The sequence below is a fragment of the Mus caroli genome, chromosome 6 (genome assembly GCF_900094665.2).
Source record: "Mus caroli chromosome 6, CAROLI_EIJ_v1.1, whole genome shotgun sequence".
Lineage (NCBI taxonomy): Eukaryota > Metazoa > Chordata > Mammalia > Rodentia > Muridae > Mus > Mus caroli.
In genome coordinates, this window is record NC_034575.1 from 49,423,526 (window position 1) to 49,438,776 (window position 15,251).

At 45.3% G+C, this 15,251-nt stretch overlaps 1 protein-coding gene across 1 annotated transcript in view; it reads right to left on the bottom strand.

Annotated features, from left to right (window-relative positions):
- Positions 1 to 15,251, bottom strand: part of Nod1 (nucleotide binding oligomerization domain containing 1) — a 48,598-nt gene that overhangs the window by 23,091 nt on the left and 10,256 nt on the right. Inside the window, exons 2-3 of the mRNA XM_021165643.1 lie at positions 2,547 to 2,867; positions 1,087 to 1,261 (exon numbers count right to left, since the gene is read on the bottom strand). Of these exons, the coding sequence (XP_021021302.1) occupies positions 1,087 to 1,261; positions 2,547 to 2,747 (376 nt within the window). The 5' untranslated portion in view covers positions 2,748 to 2,867. The remainder of the gene's footprint in view (positions 1 to 1,086; positions 1,262 to 2,546; positions 2,868 to 15,251) is intronic.

The window sequence follows — 15,251 nt, forward strand, 5'->3', positions numbered from 1 at the left end:
TTAGGCCCATGACAAAGGAGCCAAGCAACTGTGGACTGAGACACTAAAACAGAGCTTTTCTTCTTGAAGTTGCTTTTCTAGACATTTTGTCATTGAGTTGTAAAGTGACTAGAACCCCAGGTCAAACTGGGGTCTAAAATTGGAGTGAGGGGGCGGGGGGGGGGAAGCTTGTTCCTGGTAGATGTCAATAGGTGTCACAAAGCAGAGTTAGAACAGATCACCCTGTCCCAGAGCAGACTCTGCCCTCATCAGTTGTACCTTTCGCTGCTGCTGCTGCCCTGGTCTCCTTGCCATAGACTCTGAACTCCTGGAAGACAGCTCATTTTATGCCTGGGCATTACTGCACCCTCAGTATCCAGCACAGTGCTTTAGCATGTGTTGGGTGCATCACTAAAAACTATGGAGCTAAGCGGTCAATGAATGAAATCTATAGCACTTTGAAAACACGGGCTGGCTCCTGAGTGACCAAAGAACTTTACCTAGTATCAAACCTGGCAGTTTTGTTTCTGGAAAGGTATTTTTCTTTTTTATTATTTTTTGTGTCTTGAAGGTTGAGCTCAGAGCTATGCATGCTAGGCAAATACATTACCACTGAGTGGCATCTTAGCCCTCCCAGAACAAACTGAAAAAGCAAACAAACAAAGCCCACAGTGTCAAAACTGCTATCTCTGAGTCAGAGGAGGCAGTGAGCAAGCATTCAGAACAAAGGCCGTTTCCATAATTTGTGGGGGCCCAGAACAAGCTACAAGAAGAGGGCTGGGGATGTAAACCAATGGTAAGGCACTGGTCCAGCATGCCTAAGGCCAAGGGTTCCATCCCTAAAACCAAAGCAAGAAAAAGAAAACAGACAGAGTTGCTCCACATGTTTGGTTCAGTTGCAAGCACCTAGTCTGCGCTCTGGTGTCAGGGACCATCTCTTCTTTCCAAAATGGAAGGAACACTGGGGTGTTGCTGGGTGAGGTAGAGCCTAAAGCTACCAGGGTGCCTGCCCTTGCTGGCTGGCTACACATTTATGCCCACAGCATTTCCAGACCCCAGTGCCTGGCCCTGTACTCCAGCTTGTAGTCCCGCCGTGCTGACTCCTACCTGGGTCAGTATTGACGATAGTTTTGGTCCGAATGAGCTGGGAAGGGGAGAAGCCAATTTCTGAGAACCACAGCCTGAGGTCCACGTAAGCATCCTCCAGCTGCTGCAGCACGTAGAGGAAGAACTCAGACACCTCCTCACCTTTGCTCTGCACCAGGTCAAGGATCTTTCGGACCTACAGACAACACACACATTAAGAGCATATACTGGTGTGAAGGACACCTTCCTGTCAAAAGGATCCTGCACCCAGCTGCTAGAATTGTAGCAGTAGCCTGGCCACTTCCATACCCAGTGTAAGAGTCAACATGGAATCTGCAAAATGGGCCTCTTTAGCAAGATCTCAGCCCCATGGCAATAAGAAGCCAGGAGGAATGTGTGAGCCTGAGAACAGATCAGACACAGATAAAGCCCTCCAGCTGTGGTCTTTTCTCTGCCTTTCCCTGCTAATCTCATGTCACTGACATCCCAGAACAAGCGTGCTAAGGGAGGTAGTCTCCTCAGAGACACAAGGAAGTAGCATAGCTGGGCTACCCCGCAGGAGGGTAACAGGACTCCCGTCAAATCACATGCTCAAAATGGCCTTTTAATTTAAAATACAGGCAAAACAATCAGGACCTGTATTTAGAGGCACACATCTATAATCCTAGCACTTGGGAGAATCTTGAGATAAGAGGATCATAGTCTCAAACCAACCTAGACTATAGACAGGACCCTGTCTCAAAAAGCAAAAAAGGAGGGGGGATCATAAGGGAAGCCCCCAGCATACTGGCAGTTCCTTCCTATCTCTTCCTGTTCCTTCTCAAATAAACTCTTCATTCCTCTATCCAGGGACTTCCAGGTCTCTGTTAGATTTTTCAGAAGATACCCTCGAGCTTAGGGAACTAAGAATTGCTCTACTTCCTACTTCGTGGCATGGGAAAGTCTTCAATGGGGCCCCACCTTGGGAGGAAGTCACTTCTAAATCTGGCCCTGAGTCTTCGCCTCTGTGCCCTTGGGGTGTCCAGGCACTGAGTGTGGCGCTCTGTATCCCCTACTCATTTAGGACACACTTATAAGGTGGACTGCGGATCAATACCCATAGCAGGGAATGCTGAAACAGTAGGGCTTGCTCCAGCCTCTGACAGGAGTAAACTGGGCAGGAAGCTAAACATTTGGGCATTTAGGATTCTACCGAGACCTCAGTGTGAATGGACATCAGTCTCTTCTGTAATGCATAAGCTGAGGCTCAAGGATAAAAATAGCCCAGAGACCACAGTGTGAGTCACATATGTCACCAATACCCTTATGCTACAGAAGCTGCATGGGACTAAAAACAACAACAACAACAACAACTAAAGACTCGAGAGTGAAATTTGACCCAAATACCAAATTCCCCCCAATGAATTTGCAGGGGTCAGCAAGGCGGACCACTGCTAGAAAGCCAGGTCAGTGACTATCAGCACCAGTGTCCCCCACTGCACCTTGTCAGGCTTGGTGGGACAGGCACACACAATCTCTGCATCTTCGGCTGAGAAGTAGCCATTCTCCAGCAAGTTGTCCACCAGACACTGAGTGTTCCGAATGTTGGTGACCAGATGTTCCCTGTTGATCTTCAGCAGTTTAATGTGGGAGTGACAACCCGATGGGGTGCCTTCCATCTCATGATGGCCGCGTTCCTCCATTGTTCAAGTAGCCAGCAGCTACTTTTCTCAAATTCATCTTTGACCACATGTATCTCGCTGGCAGGACAGGCAATCAGGATTCAGGGCCACCACCCGGGATCCTGCCTTTCATTGCTGACCCTGAAGAGGTAAAGGACAATGTTAGCAAAGCAAACTTCCCTGGTGAATTCTCCCTCTCCCTTCTCCCATTTTCTACCTCCGACAGGAAGGAGTCATGCCTAAGAATTTTATCAGGGAGGATAAACAACAACAATAATTCTGTTGTAATGTATATTTAATCTCAGTTGGGGGTTTCTACCCCACCTTTGATCGTTCAGTTCCCACATAAAACACACAAAATTTTTATACTTATACTAAACTTTAACCAGCATTATGGCTGGGCATAGATCTACCATCTATGCCATTATGGCTACTTCTCTGCCAACAACCCCAAGATATGACTTGTCATATTCCTTCTAGGCCACTCTTACTCAGACTGGCCAACCCTCAGGGCCAGTTCCCACCATCTTTAGCCCATGGTGTCTTTTCTTCCCTCCACCTTCTCTCTTCCTCTTGGTCCTCCTCAGACCCCAAGCCTGGGAACCGAAACCCCACCTATCTCTCTATTGCCCAGCTATAGGCTGAAGGCATCTTTATTCAACCAATAGATTTAAATTAAGGATCAAGGTTACTCTTGGTGTATTTGCCTCCTCCCTGAGGCAAGCAGACCTTGGGGGCCAGTATTTAGTATTACAACACATAGCAACAGACCAAACCTCCACACAATTCAATGCTGTCGGTGGTTTGCTGCACCACTAAATGTGTTCATCAGTGTTGCTGTCACTGCAGCAAGAGACCAATGCCAGGGAAGAAAGATTTATTCTGCCTCCTTGTTTCAATCTTTCCCATGGAGAAGGCATGGCAGAGTAGAGCAGCTCTGTCTCCGCATGGAGACCGGGAAAGAGAGAGGGGGAGAGAGGGAAGAAGGTGGTCACTAGGACCCACTTCAGAACCCATGGCTTCCTCAGTAAGTGACATCAAGCTGATAATACCAAATTCAAATGGCTGGTCACATTGAGTCTCTGGCATTATCCCTTGAAGGAAGATTAAAATACTCTAACAAGGTCTTCTTCGCTTAGACCTTCATTATCTTTCTGGAATCTGCAAACCCAACAAGGATGTAAAGGGCAAAAAGTATTTATGTACACAGGCACAGAAGCCAGAAAAGTTAAACTCACAGGTATCCTTTAAAGGAAAGAGATGTTTAGCCTGTCCTCCTCCTGGTGTGCTTGGGAGAGTTTACAACTTGGTGATTGTCTGCTGTCTGATGAGCCAGGATCTGCCCATATTGCCCAGAATTTGTGATTTACTTATCCCAGGTCCTTTTCCTCTAAAACCTTGAGCATTGCTTTAGGCCATAAAACTCATCCTAGTGAGAGATGCTCTTTCTGTTTTACAACAGCCTGAGCGACATGGCCTTAGGGCCATGCATTATGTTGACCTCCATCATTCTCCCCAGATCATGACCTTGAGCAATGTTTCTAAGTCATCAAGAACAATCTTATAAAGGAAGCCATGTGTCCTCTGCAAAGAGCTTCAGTGTAAACATGCCTGGGCTTTGCTATACTCACAGGGCCGAGCTACTTGTTATCACAAAGCTGTTCCCCAAAATTGTGTTGTGCTTAAATATGGCTAAAGTTAGATGATCTGGTGTCAGACTCTAGAAGTCCCGGCCCAGCACCTGTACCAAAACCTGACTGAACCAAGTTTAATTCTTGTCTTTTTGAGGATCATATCACTGACAGCTATAAAGCCTGCAGGGACCCTTCCACACAAGGAGGGCCTCTTTTTAAATTTAAATGTTATTATAAAAAGTTGCAATGAAGATATCACACACTGAAATTAACCATCTCCAAAGACTGTACATCTTAATGAACTTCTAAACAGTTAAACTAGCCATTTGGAAAGGAAGCAATAGAGGTTCACATTGGGTTTTGTTCTTTTATAATCAAATACTTATCTACTACCCCAAACAGAAATCCTAAGACAGAATTAAAATTAGAAAAATAGAGGGCTGGAGAGATGGCTCAGAGGAACACTGATTGCTCTTCCAGAGGTCCTGAGTTCAATTCCCAGCAACCCACATGGTGGTTCACAATCATCTGTAATTGGATCTGATGCCCTCTTCTGGTCTGTCTGAAGACAGCTACAGCGTACTCACATACATAAAATAAATAAAATAAATATTTTAAAAAATTAGAAAAACAATTAGCTTTATACCCCTTTCATAATTCATGTTCATTGCTTATATTTAGTTCTTGCTGTTTGTGAGACAGTCCCACTACATAACTCTGATTGCCAGGATTAAAGGTATGCCCAGCCTTGTTTGGGGTTTTGGATGGTATTTGGGGGTGCTACAAAGATAGCTCAGATGGTAAAGAGCTTGCTGTGCAAGCACGAGGACCCTCTCAGCACCCAGAGACAGAGACGGAGGATGGAGGCACGTGCCTGGAACGAAGGAGGCGACCAATAATCTTACCCAGCTCTGGTGCCTATGACCCACATCAGTGACCAGCAAGGCCCAAAACCCTGAGGGTACAGTAGTGGCACACACACCTAGGTGGTAACCAACAGCTCTCTCGTTGGACTTAAGACCTGCTCAAAATTGGGAACAATGCCTGGTACAGGAAACCTAGATAATTACTCAGAGCTAGTGAAATCATGGTTATCAGAAGAGAATCTACAACTACTAATTTATTAAACCATCTCAAACAACAATTTATAAACATTTGTCCTTATAACCACAAATCAGAGTAATCTTCACCCTCATCATGGAAACTTTGCAGCAGATGGAGACCACTATAGAAAATCACAACTAATCAAAACGCCAAGCTATGGAGACCAGTCCCAATGGGTTCATCTACAAAATAGCCCCATAGCTAAGGCTCAGCAAGCATGTTGGAAGAAGGGGCCGAAATACTGTAAGAGCCAGAGGATTGGAAAGTTGTCTATGAGGTTGTATCTCCTAGTGATATCAGAAGCTACATCCGTAAAGTTTCACCAACATGATGGCCCAAATAGGATGACACCAATGAACATGCCAAACTGGACAGAGAAAAGTCTATGAGGCCTCCACCCTACACAAAGAATTATAGGCAATTGGTGAGAGCTGGAATCAGGAATGGTCATCCCTGAAATCATACATACAAGTAACGTTATATGGCCTGAAGGGTTATATGTAGGAATATATATTGCACGCACACACACACACACACACATACACATATATACACACACACATACACACACACACATATATATATGCAGCCATGTTCTGTCTAGGCCGCTCTTACTCAGACAGGCCAGCCCTCAGGGCCAATTCTCACTACCTTTAATCCATGGTGTCAGTCATGGGATTAGTGGGGAAAAAAAGGCATGAGTTTGAAGGAGAGTGGGGAAGGATAATACAGAAAGGTTTGGAAGGGGAAAAAAGGAACAGAAAAATACTATAGTTATATTATAATCTCAAAAACATTTTAAAGTGCTTTAAAATGTATATTGTGAGATCAAAAAATAAAAAAAAAATGTATAACATAACTGACTAGCTCAATAAATAAATTATCATCAAAGAAACAGAGGACAAGAACTATAACAGCAGTAAGTCGTTGCAAGGGATGAGGCGGCTCTGGGAGCCTGTGAGAAAGGTGGAAGCTGAAGCCTAGAGTGGAAACTTTCTCTTGAAACGCTCACAAGTGTGAGAGAACAGGGAAAGGCCACGGTTCTCCCCGGGTGAGTCAGCGTGTTTAGAAGGCTGGGGAAAGGAGGTTGAGCAACTGCCTTCATTCCGCTTGACCCAACTCTTATCAACTGGGAGTGGGCTGTTAACCCGGCTTCTTTTTCCCGTGCCTGCAGTTCCCACAAACATTGTTCCTTGGCTTCCCAGGCTTTTCCTGTAATTTCCACCATGGGCTCTTCACAGTTCACCTGCAAAAGGGTACACTCTCTCCTGATTTCTGACCACCTGAACAAAGCCACGGGTCCATGACCCCTAGCTGGCAAAGAGGCTGGGTTTTTTTTGTAATTTTCAGAGGGCAGTGAGCTCTCTTTGGCAGGAAGTTAAGGAGGGGTGGACATCAAAAAGGAAACAAAGAAACACATTGCCTAATAAACCAAAGCCAGAGACAGAGCAAACTACCATGAGACACCTCAGGGAGAGTGACCAAGCATGAGCTGGTGCCACCAGAAACAGAGAGCCAAGCGTCTCCCAAGTCACAACCTGCCAAAGGGTGGGTCCTGTGGTGCCAGTGGAAGGCAAGGGAGCTGGGGGTAGGTAGTAGTAGGAACAGCAGAGGAGTAAGGGAAAAGGAGGGCTGGAGAAGTGGGGAGGGAGAGGAAGGGGTGGAGAAGAGGAAGGAGAAATGGCAGAGGTTGAGTTTACAGAGCTAGGCCACTCTGTAGGGGGAGGTTTAACCAGCTCTATAAATGGAGCCTTGAGGATGGGAGTTGAAAGGAGATCCTGTCCAGACAGTCCAAGGAAACAACCAAAGAAACAAATTAAGGCCGTGGATGTGGCCTGAAAATGAGACCTCAGGCAGCAGAATGCAAGGTGGGACATGAAGTAGAAAAATTAGGATAAAATATGCAGGTGGTAATCAGAGGCAGGTAGAGTATGTTGGTAAGAGGAAACCCCTGAGTGTGTGTGTGTGTGTGTGTGTGTCTGTCTGTGTGTCTGTCTGTGTCTGTGTGTCTATGTTTCTGGCATCTTTATTTTTTTAAGATGGGGATCTTGCTGTGTTAATTTGGTTGTCCTCTGACTCCTATGTACCTGAGGCTGACCTAAACTGACAATCCTCCTGCCTCAGCCTCCTGAGTCCTGGGACCTGTGTATAGGCCCGTGTCATCATGCCTGGCTCTTTCTGTCTCCAGGCTAGGAGAATCCCCAGTCTTTGTGGAAACTGATCTCTATGTTCCCTCTTGCAACTTGGACTTCTGAACCAGATGCAGTGGACGTTGGGGAAGGAAGTAACAGAGGAAAGAAGATTAGAGAACAGGGTCATGTTTTAAAGGCTCCCTATGTTTCTTAGGCTGGTCTTGAACCTATGAGCCCAAGTGATTCACTCGGGGTCCTGAGTATCCACAAATAAGACAGTGCTTGAAGAGAATGATCCTAAAAGATGATAGAGCAAGGTTGCTTATATAAAGTAAACTATAAACCTCATAGTAGCTCTATTTTACTATTTAAAATAATAATTTATTTTATTTTCTGTCCATTGGTGTGAGGGTGTCAGATCCTCTAGAACTGGAGTTAAAGGCAGTTGTGAGCTGCCACATGGATGATGGGAGTTGAACCTAGGTCCTCTGGAAGAGAGCCAGTGCTCTTTAACCACTGAGCCATCTCCAGCCCCTATTTAGTATTTTTTATGGTTTTTTTTTTTTTTTTTACATTTATTCATTCAGTACGTGTGCATGCACTCACATGTGTACAAGCACCACGGTGCAGGAGACAGTGTTCCAGAATCAGTTACCAGATGGGTCTGGGAACTAAAATCCAGTCACCAGGCTTGCAGGCAAGCACCTTTATCCCTTGAGCCATCTCACCAATCCTGGTAAATTTTTTTTTTTAAGTTTACTTTAATGAAAGTAAAATAAGCAGGTGACTTAACGAGATATTTCAATTAGTTAAATATATGAAAAGCATTGCTCAAATATGTCCTCTGTAAAACATGTGGTTTCCTCTAAGAGTAAAATTTCCATCTTGGAGGGAAGCTTTTTAAGACACAGGATGTTAGAACGAGGTAAACAAGAAGATAGTCTAAGGGGAGGTGAAACCATCCATCATGCAAGGAAGCTCATTAAGCTCAATAGGTAAACAATTCAAGCTTCAGGAAGTTCCTGAAACTGACAAGATACACAAGACCCCTCTCTCCCCAAGCATATATAATCTGTAAGGATTGCCAAGTGGAGTGATACTATCAGACAAGCTGAGCTGCCCAGAAGAGGCTGGAACCAATCAGCCCCCTGCAGAGACCTGCCGGGATGCTTGGAAAGGACACTCTTCACCTTGTTGAGCTGCCTGCAGGGAGTGCAGTAGGCTCCAGGTTTCCAGCTTCGGTAATCTGTCACCCACACTGGAGTGGGCTTTGGTGATAAAGGTCTCTGAGCCATTTCTGCTCCTGTAAATAATCCCTTACCCGTATTCCTCTAAGTAGCCCCAATAAAACTACTCATTTGTCCACCAAGTTGGACTTTGATGGTATCTATACTCTGGTCCCCCATTGGTTCCTTATCTGGGGTAAGTAAACATTTGTTCATGTCTCCTCAGAATAGTGTCACACAGCACAAGTTTATGAAGGAATGTCTGTGTACTTATTTTTCATACTGAAGCTTTGAAGTCTGGTGCATCTCACACTTAGAGATCATTTACATTCTGGCCAACAACACTGTAAGTGTTCAATGGCCATGTGGTAGATGCAATTTTGCAACCCTGTACTCTTGAATAGCCTGATTGCAACTTTGTTCCCTGTCGGCTCCTTCTGCCCAGGAACTACAGTTTTAATAAAGTAGCCTTTCTGATCTTGTATATAACATGTGGCTTGGTCCAGTGTCTACAATGGTAGAACTAGAACATCCCACCATTTGGTATCACCGTCAGTACAATGGCTTTCCCCCTCACATTCCTAAGTTCTTGCCAGAGATGCATGAGAGGTCCTGTTAAGGCGTGCTATAAAGAATGTTCCCCTTTTCTAGACTTTGCACTCCAAGTTAAGACTCAATGGTGCAAAGTAATTAGGCAATGTTACTGTCAGAATTCACACATGAGAGGTGTTACCCACAGTTAGGGGGAAGCTAGAAGAGGTTTTCTGCTGTGTGGCCTCCACTGTTGGTATGTTTGAAGTCAACTGAGAGCAGGTGTTATGGTGTCACTCTCACAAACTGAGGGAGCTTTCCAAGGACATTTTATAGGACCAGGTTTTATCTTAGTGACATCTAACATTGAGGGCTTTGAGATCTATCAGAGGACATTTGTGTGACGTATTGAATGGCACTAGTTTTAGCTGATGGAGTAGAAAGATTGCTCTCAAGCACTCTGGACTTGTGGCCTGATGTCTTAACAAAGCTGTTGAGAGTCCACAGACAAAAATGAGCCAAGGGCTCAGGTTTGCTTTTCTTTGTCTCCCCTTCCTGGTGGTGAGCTGACACTGCTCAACACTAGGCACCAACAGCCTTGAGAAGCGTCTTTAGCAACTTCCCTTTCTAAGAAATCTGCCCTGTGAGGAGAATCAGAAGTTCTGACAGGGTTTTGGTTCTGTTTCATTCCAACAAGGCCCCTGCTGTTGACTGTGAGAAAGGAGTTGGCAGTTCCCAGAGGAATTGAGTGACTGAGTCAGAACAGTGTCTACAGACACATAACTCAGCACCAGGCACATGTGAGTGCAATAAAATGCATCACTGCTGTCAGATTCAAGGCTGAGGAAAGTCAGGCTCAATAAAACAGAATACACTGTATGGCTCTGTGTAGAAGCCGGGAGATGGTAGCTGGGAGACACGGATTGCAAAACAACAGCCATGCAAACTCCTGGGGACATAGAAATATTTTGAGTGAGAGCTCTGTGTGTGTGTGTGTGTGTGTAGTGTATGTATAGTGTGTAGTGTGTGTGTGTGTAGTGTGTGTGTGTATATAGTGTGTATACATTTGTGAATTCCACATTCTCAGATTCAACCAACCATGGATCAAGAATATTCAGAAAAATATCGCACCTCACTAAACATGGAAGAATTTGTAGATTTTTTCTTGTCATTGTTTCTTGAATCGAATGCTATAACCACTTTTATAGCACTTACAATGCATTAGGCGTCATAAAAATCTAAAGATGATTTGAATTTTCAGGATGGTATGTGTAGGTATATGAAGATAATCACTCAGTCTTGTATCAGGGATTTGAGCACTGGTGGATTTTGTTTTCCTTGGAGTATCCTGACACTGATCCCTGCAGACACTGAGCGAAGAGCATATACATAAACACACACACACACACATGCATATTTGCCAAGTGTCATCAACCTATATTTTTAAAATCTGAAATGTTCTATGAGCGTTACGTTTGTTTTAGTTTTACGTTAAGAGAGAGTCTTACTGTGTACTGCAGTGTGGCCTCAAGCTCTCGAGATCCTTCTGCCTGGGTCTCCCATATGTCAGGGATAAAAGCACGCACCGCCATGCCTAGCTGAAAGCACTGCTTTATATTATACAGCAGTAACTTACGGATTGCCATTTAAAAGTAGCAATCTACTTTTTTGGGGTTGAATCAAGAAGAGAACGCTCAAAGAAGTCATTTCCCATCAGCCCCAGGGGCCTTATGATTCTGCCCTTTCCTGACACGCCCTGCTGTTGGGAACCTTCATTCATTCTTTTGAAACTCTGTATTTTTCCAAATAAATCGCCCCAGCTTTCTCCAAGTTGCTGTTGCAATTCCAGAGGAGGAGATTACAGATTGATATGAGCCTTTCCCAGAAAACTATTCTGTAACAGCATAGCAGATGCTAATTAGAGTTACACCCCAAGTTGTTGTTACGTGGCCAGGCCATCTTACAAGCACTTCTATATAAAGGCTGGCCATAAGCACCAATGTAAGCCAAAGCAAGCCAGGCCAGGGTTCGAATCCGGCCACCCACTCTACTTCTTCCCCAGTTCTGACTCCTCCTCCTCAAGCGCCTTCCCTGGAGTGAGAGCTCATCAGAAGCCTGTGACTCAGGGACTGTGGCTGTCACAGAAAGAGGACACAGAAAGGCCTGGTGTGGGAAGCAATGACTTTGCTGACCATGTGGCAGTTTATACAGCCTTGCCCCCTTCTTCTTTGAAGACTGACCCAGGCAGAAGTCAGCTGTCCACTTAGCAGCTGTGCTGACCCCACTAGGGCCTGGTTCACTCTCTCAGCCCCTCCTGTGGCTTAGGAAATGAGAATGAGTTTTGTGGGCTTACAATGGTAAGGGTGGGTACATGGCTGTCACTATTTCAGTCTTTCATTTCTAGAAAAATGGCCAGCCTCCCTGCAAGCAGCTCCCCCTCCCCCCCCCCCGCAAGCATCAGCCATATATATATATATATATATATATAGAGAGAGAGAGAGAGAGAGAGAGAGAGAGAGTAGTGTTGCTGTAGATAGCCCTGGCTTTCGTGGACATTTTGCTTTGTAGACCAGGCTGGCCTTGAATGCAGAGATCCACCTGCCTCTGCCTCCCTTGTGCTGGAATTAAAGGCATGCACCATCACTGCCCAACTTAAAAAAAAATTTAATTTGTATTTTATGTGTACGCATGAGTCCCTTTATTTTATGTTTGTACATGCACCGTGCATATGCCTAATGCTAGAGGAGGCCAGGAGAGCATCAGATCCTCTGAAACGGGGTTGTGAGCTTGCCTGTGTGGGCTCTGGAAAGCAGCAATGTTCTGAACTGCTGAGCCATCTCTCCAGCCTGAGCGGAGCATCTTGCCAACTTGCAAAGGACCTTGGCATGCAATCAAGGGATGAGATTCAACTGTTTGATTTGATTTGTTTGACTTCTTAATCATCCATTAATATGGCAAACCCTTCCCAATCCTTTAACAGATACAATCATTTTAGACAAGAATAGGCAGTGGGCCCATGAGGAAGCTGGATTGAGACTGGTTTTCAAAGCAGCAGGGAGGTATCCAATATATCCGCTCAGGAAGCTTGCACCTCTTCGCGCACAAGACCACAATTTCTATAGGAGGGAAGCCAATTAGAGAATTCACCCCTCAGTCACTGTAATGGCCATTTCTGGTTGTCAACTTGACTATATCTGGAATGAACTACAATCCAGAATTGGGAGGGCTCGCCTGTGATCCAGATCTTGAGGCCGGAAGACACAAGTTTCTGACCTGGATCTTGGCATGGAGATCTTGCGGCATAGTGGCCATGAAAAGTTTAGGCTCAGGCAAGGTAGTACACGCCTTTAATCCCAGGAGACTAAGGCAAAGAGATCTCTGAGTTCAATGTCATCCTGGGACAACACAAGTCCCAGATCCTGGTGTTGTGTTACACACCTTTAATTGGGCCACGCCTTTTGCTGGAGACCTAGATAAGGACATTGGAAGTAGGAAGATTCATTCTTCAACTGCTTGCACTTACTTGCCAGCACATCTGACGGAACCTACTTCTACAGAAGACCAGCTGAAACAACTAGCCTCATGGGACTGAGCAACTACTAGATTCCTGGACTTCCCATTCACAGCTGATCATTGTGGGAGAGTTGGACTACAGACTGTAAGTCATCGTGATAAATTCCCTCAATATAGAAAGATATTCCATACATTCTGTGACTCTAAAGAAGCCTGACTAATACAGTCACCCACCCTTTAGGAGATTTGACTTTACTTTAGCCATTCCATTTCCTAGAAGGAGCCACCTAAGGAAGAGTGTCCACCTAAGGAAACTGTCCGCCTAAGGAAGAGTGTCCACCTAAGGAAACTGTGTCCACCTAAGGAAGAGTGTCTGCCTTAGGAAACAGTGTCTATCCAAGGAAACACTGCCCATTAAAGCCTCAGACTCAGGTGGCTTGAAGACCACCTGTGCACCTGAGAATTGTGAGACCTCTGTCTGGTTTGGGGACATATCTCAGTAAACAGGATAGATAGATTTCTGGGTGGAACAGGGTTACTTTATCTTCTGTTGAGCAGGGGCTATCAGCTGATAGCCTAGCTGGAACCCAGAAAGGGGGAAGGAACTCCCCACAGAAATAGCTTTCTTGGCAAAAGCTCTTATTTCCTCCATGTGTGTGGGGTTGGAGGTTGGGGGTTGGGGTATGAACATATGCATGACCATGAGCCACGGGGATCAAACTCTTGTGCTGTGCACCTTGGGTTCCTTTCCTTTCCTGAGAGCGTTTCTCATTAGGCTGGGCCAGCTGATAGCTGATCAGGCTAAGCTGGCTGGCCAGTGAGTTCACGGGATCCACTTGTTTCTTCTCCCCCATATGGGGATTACCAGTGCACACCAGCATGCCTAGCCTTTGGTTTCTGGCCTTTGCAGTTGCACAGCAGGCACTTTACAGAATGTTCTACCTCCCCAGAGCCCTGCCCCTGCCCTCATCTGCCCCTTCTTTTCTAGTATGTTGTAGAACACTGTCCATGACTGTCTTCATCTGGGCGACCGTGGTGACCTGAAATTGAGCTTTATCTTGAGATTATTGCAAATGACCTTTAAGTATAGGCTTACTGACCTCACAGAAGAAACTAGGGGACCTGCCATTATCCCCTCCCTCCAGAGTCCATCCATGCCTGTCTCCCTCCCAGCCAGGGAAGCCATGATGCAGGGAAGGACGAGACCCTGTGATGTGGCTGCTTTGAGTCAACCATGCTCCTATACGTAAACTCTTACCCACTTTCTGTAAGCCCAGTGAACTCCAAGCCCAATAAACTCCAAGTTAGACTACAGTGGAGCTCTTACTTTGGTTTGCCATTGGTTCCCTATCTGTGTTTCTTGTTTTTTGTTTTGTTTTCAATGCTGGGATTAAACCAAGACCCTTGTGCATGCAAATCAGTGGGAGACATGTCCCTTGACCCTGAAACCTATCCCAGAAATGCTTTAGTTTGATTTCTCTGCAGCAGATGGCTGATGCTGAGGTCTTTCTCTTATTACCACCCATTCTAATCATTACCAATGAAACCTGTCAGATTCTTGCTCCCTTTTTGATAAAGGCAAATCTTAGAGCGGGGTGCCTTCATGAAATCCTAGCACTTGGGAGGCTGAGGCAGGGGGATCATGAATTCTTAGGTAGTCTTGGTTATGGAGGAACACACACACACACATGAAAGCAGCAAATAATATCCACAGCAAGGTCAGAATTTGCTGTGCACAATATGGGCTCGCAAAAATCGTGTTCATACAGTCTTGGGCACTAGAAACATGAGTGGACTTTATTATTTATTTATTTAAGTAATCTCCGACTTGAAATTATCTGGGTGGAAAATGTCTTTCAGAACATATCGGGTTCAGACAGCAGTATGACCCAAACCCCAGAGATAACTTGTATCAGACATCCATGAAAGCTGAGAATCAAATCTACACTCCTTTATGGAATGGCTTCTGTCTTATGCAAGAGTCATTTAATCCACAGCCTCCTTGCTGAGCAGCTTCTGGTGATGAAGATTGTTACACTGAACTCACACATGAGCAACTTGGATGGATTGTCAGAATTAAAGTGATGAGAAGTTGAGCCTGTTGGTTCTCCACTCCTCCTGCTGCCAGGCAGTGGTTGGGTAGGCTGGCCCACCCTAGGGTCTGGCAGATAGATCCCAATGCCGAGCCTGTTCATGTGCAGTGCTCATACAACAACATAGAACACACATGCTCACAGCCACTCAAGTGGGTCCCAACATCTCTGCCACATGGTCCACCAAAATCTATGTTCTCTCTATTTCCTATTTTGTTGTCTATCTCTTAATGAACTTAACCTGGAAAAACAGCCCACTTTGATATTGTTTCTGCCACATCGGGAAATGATT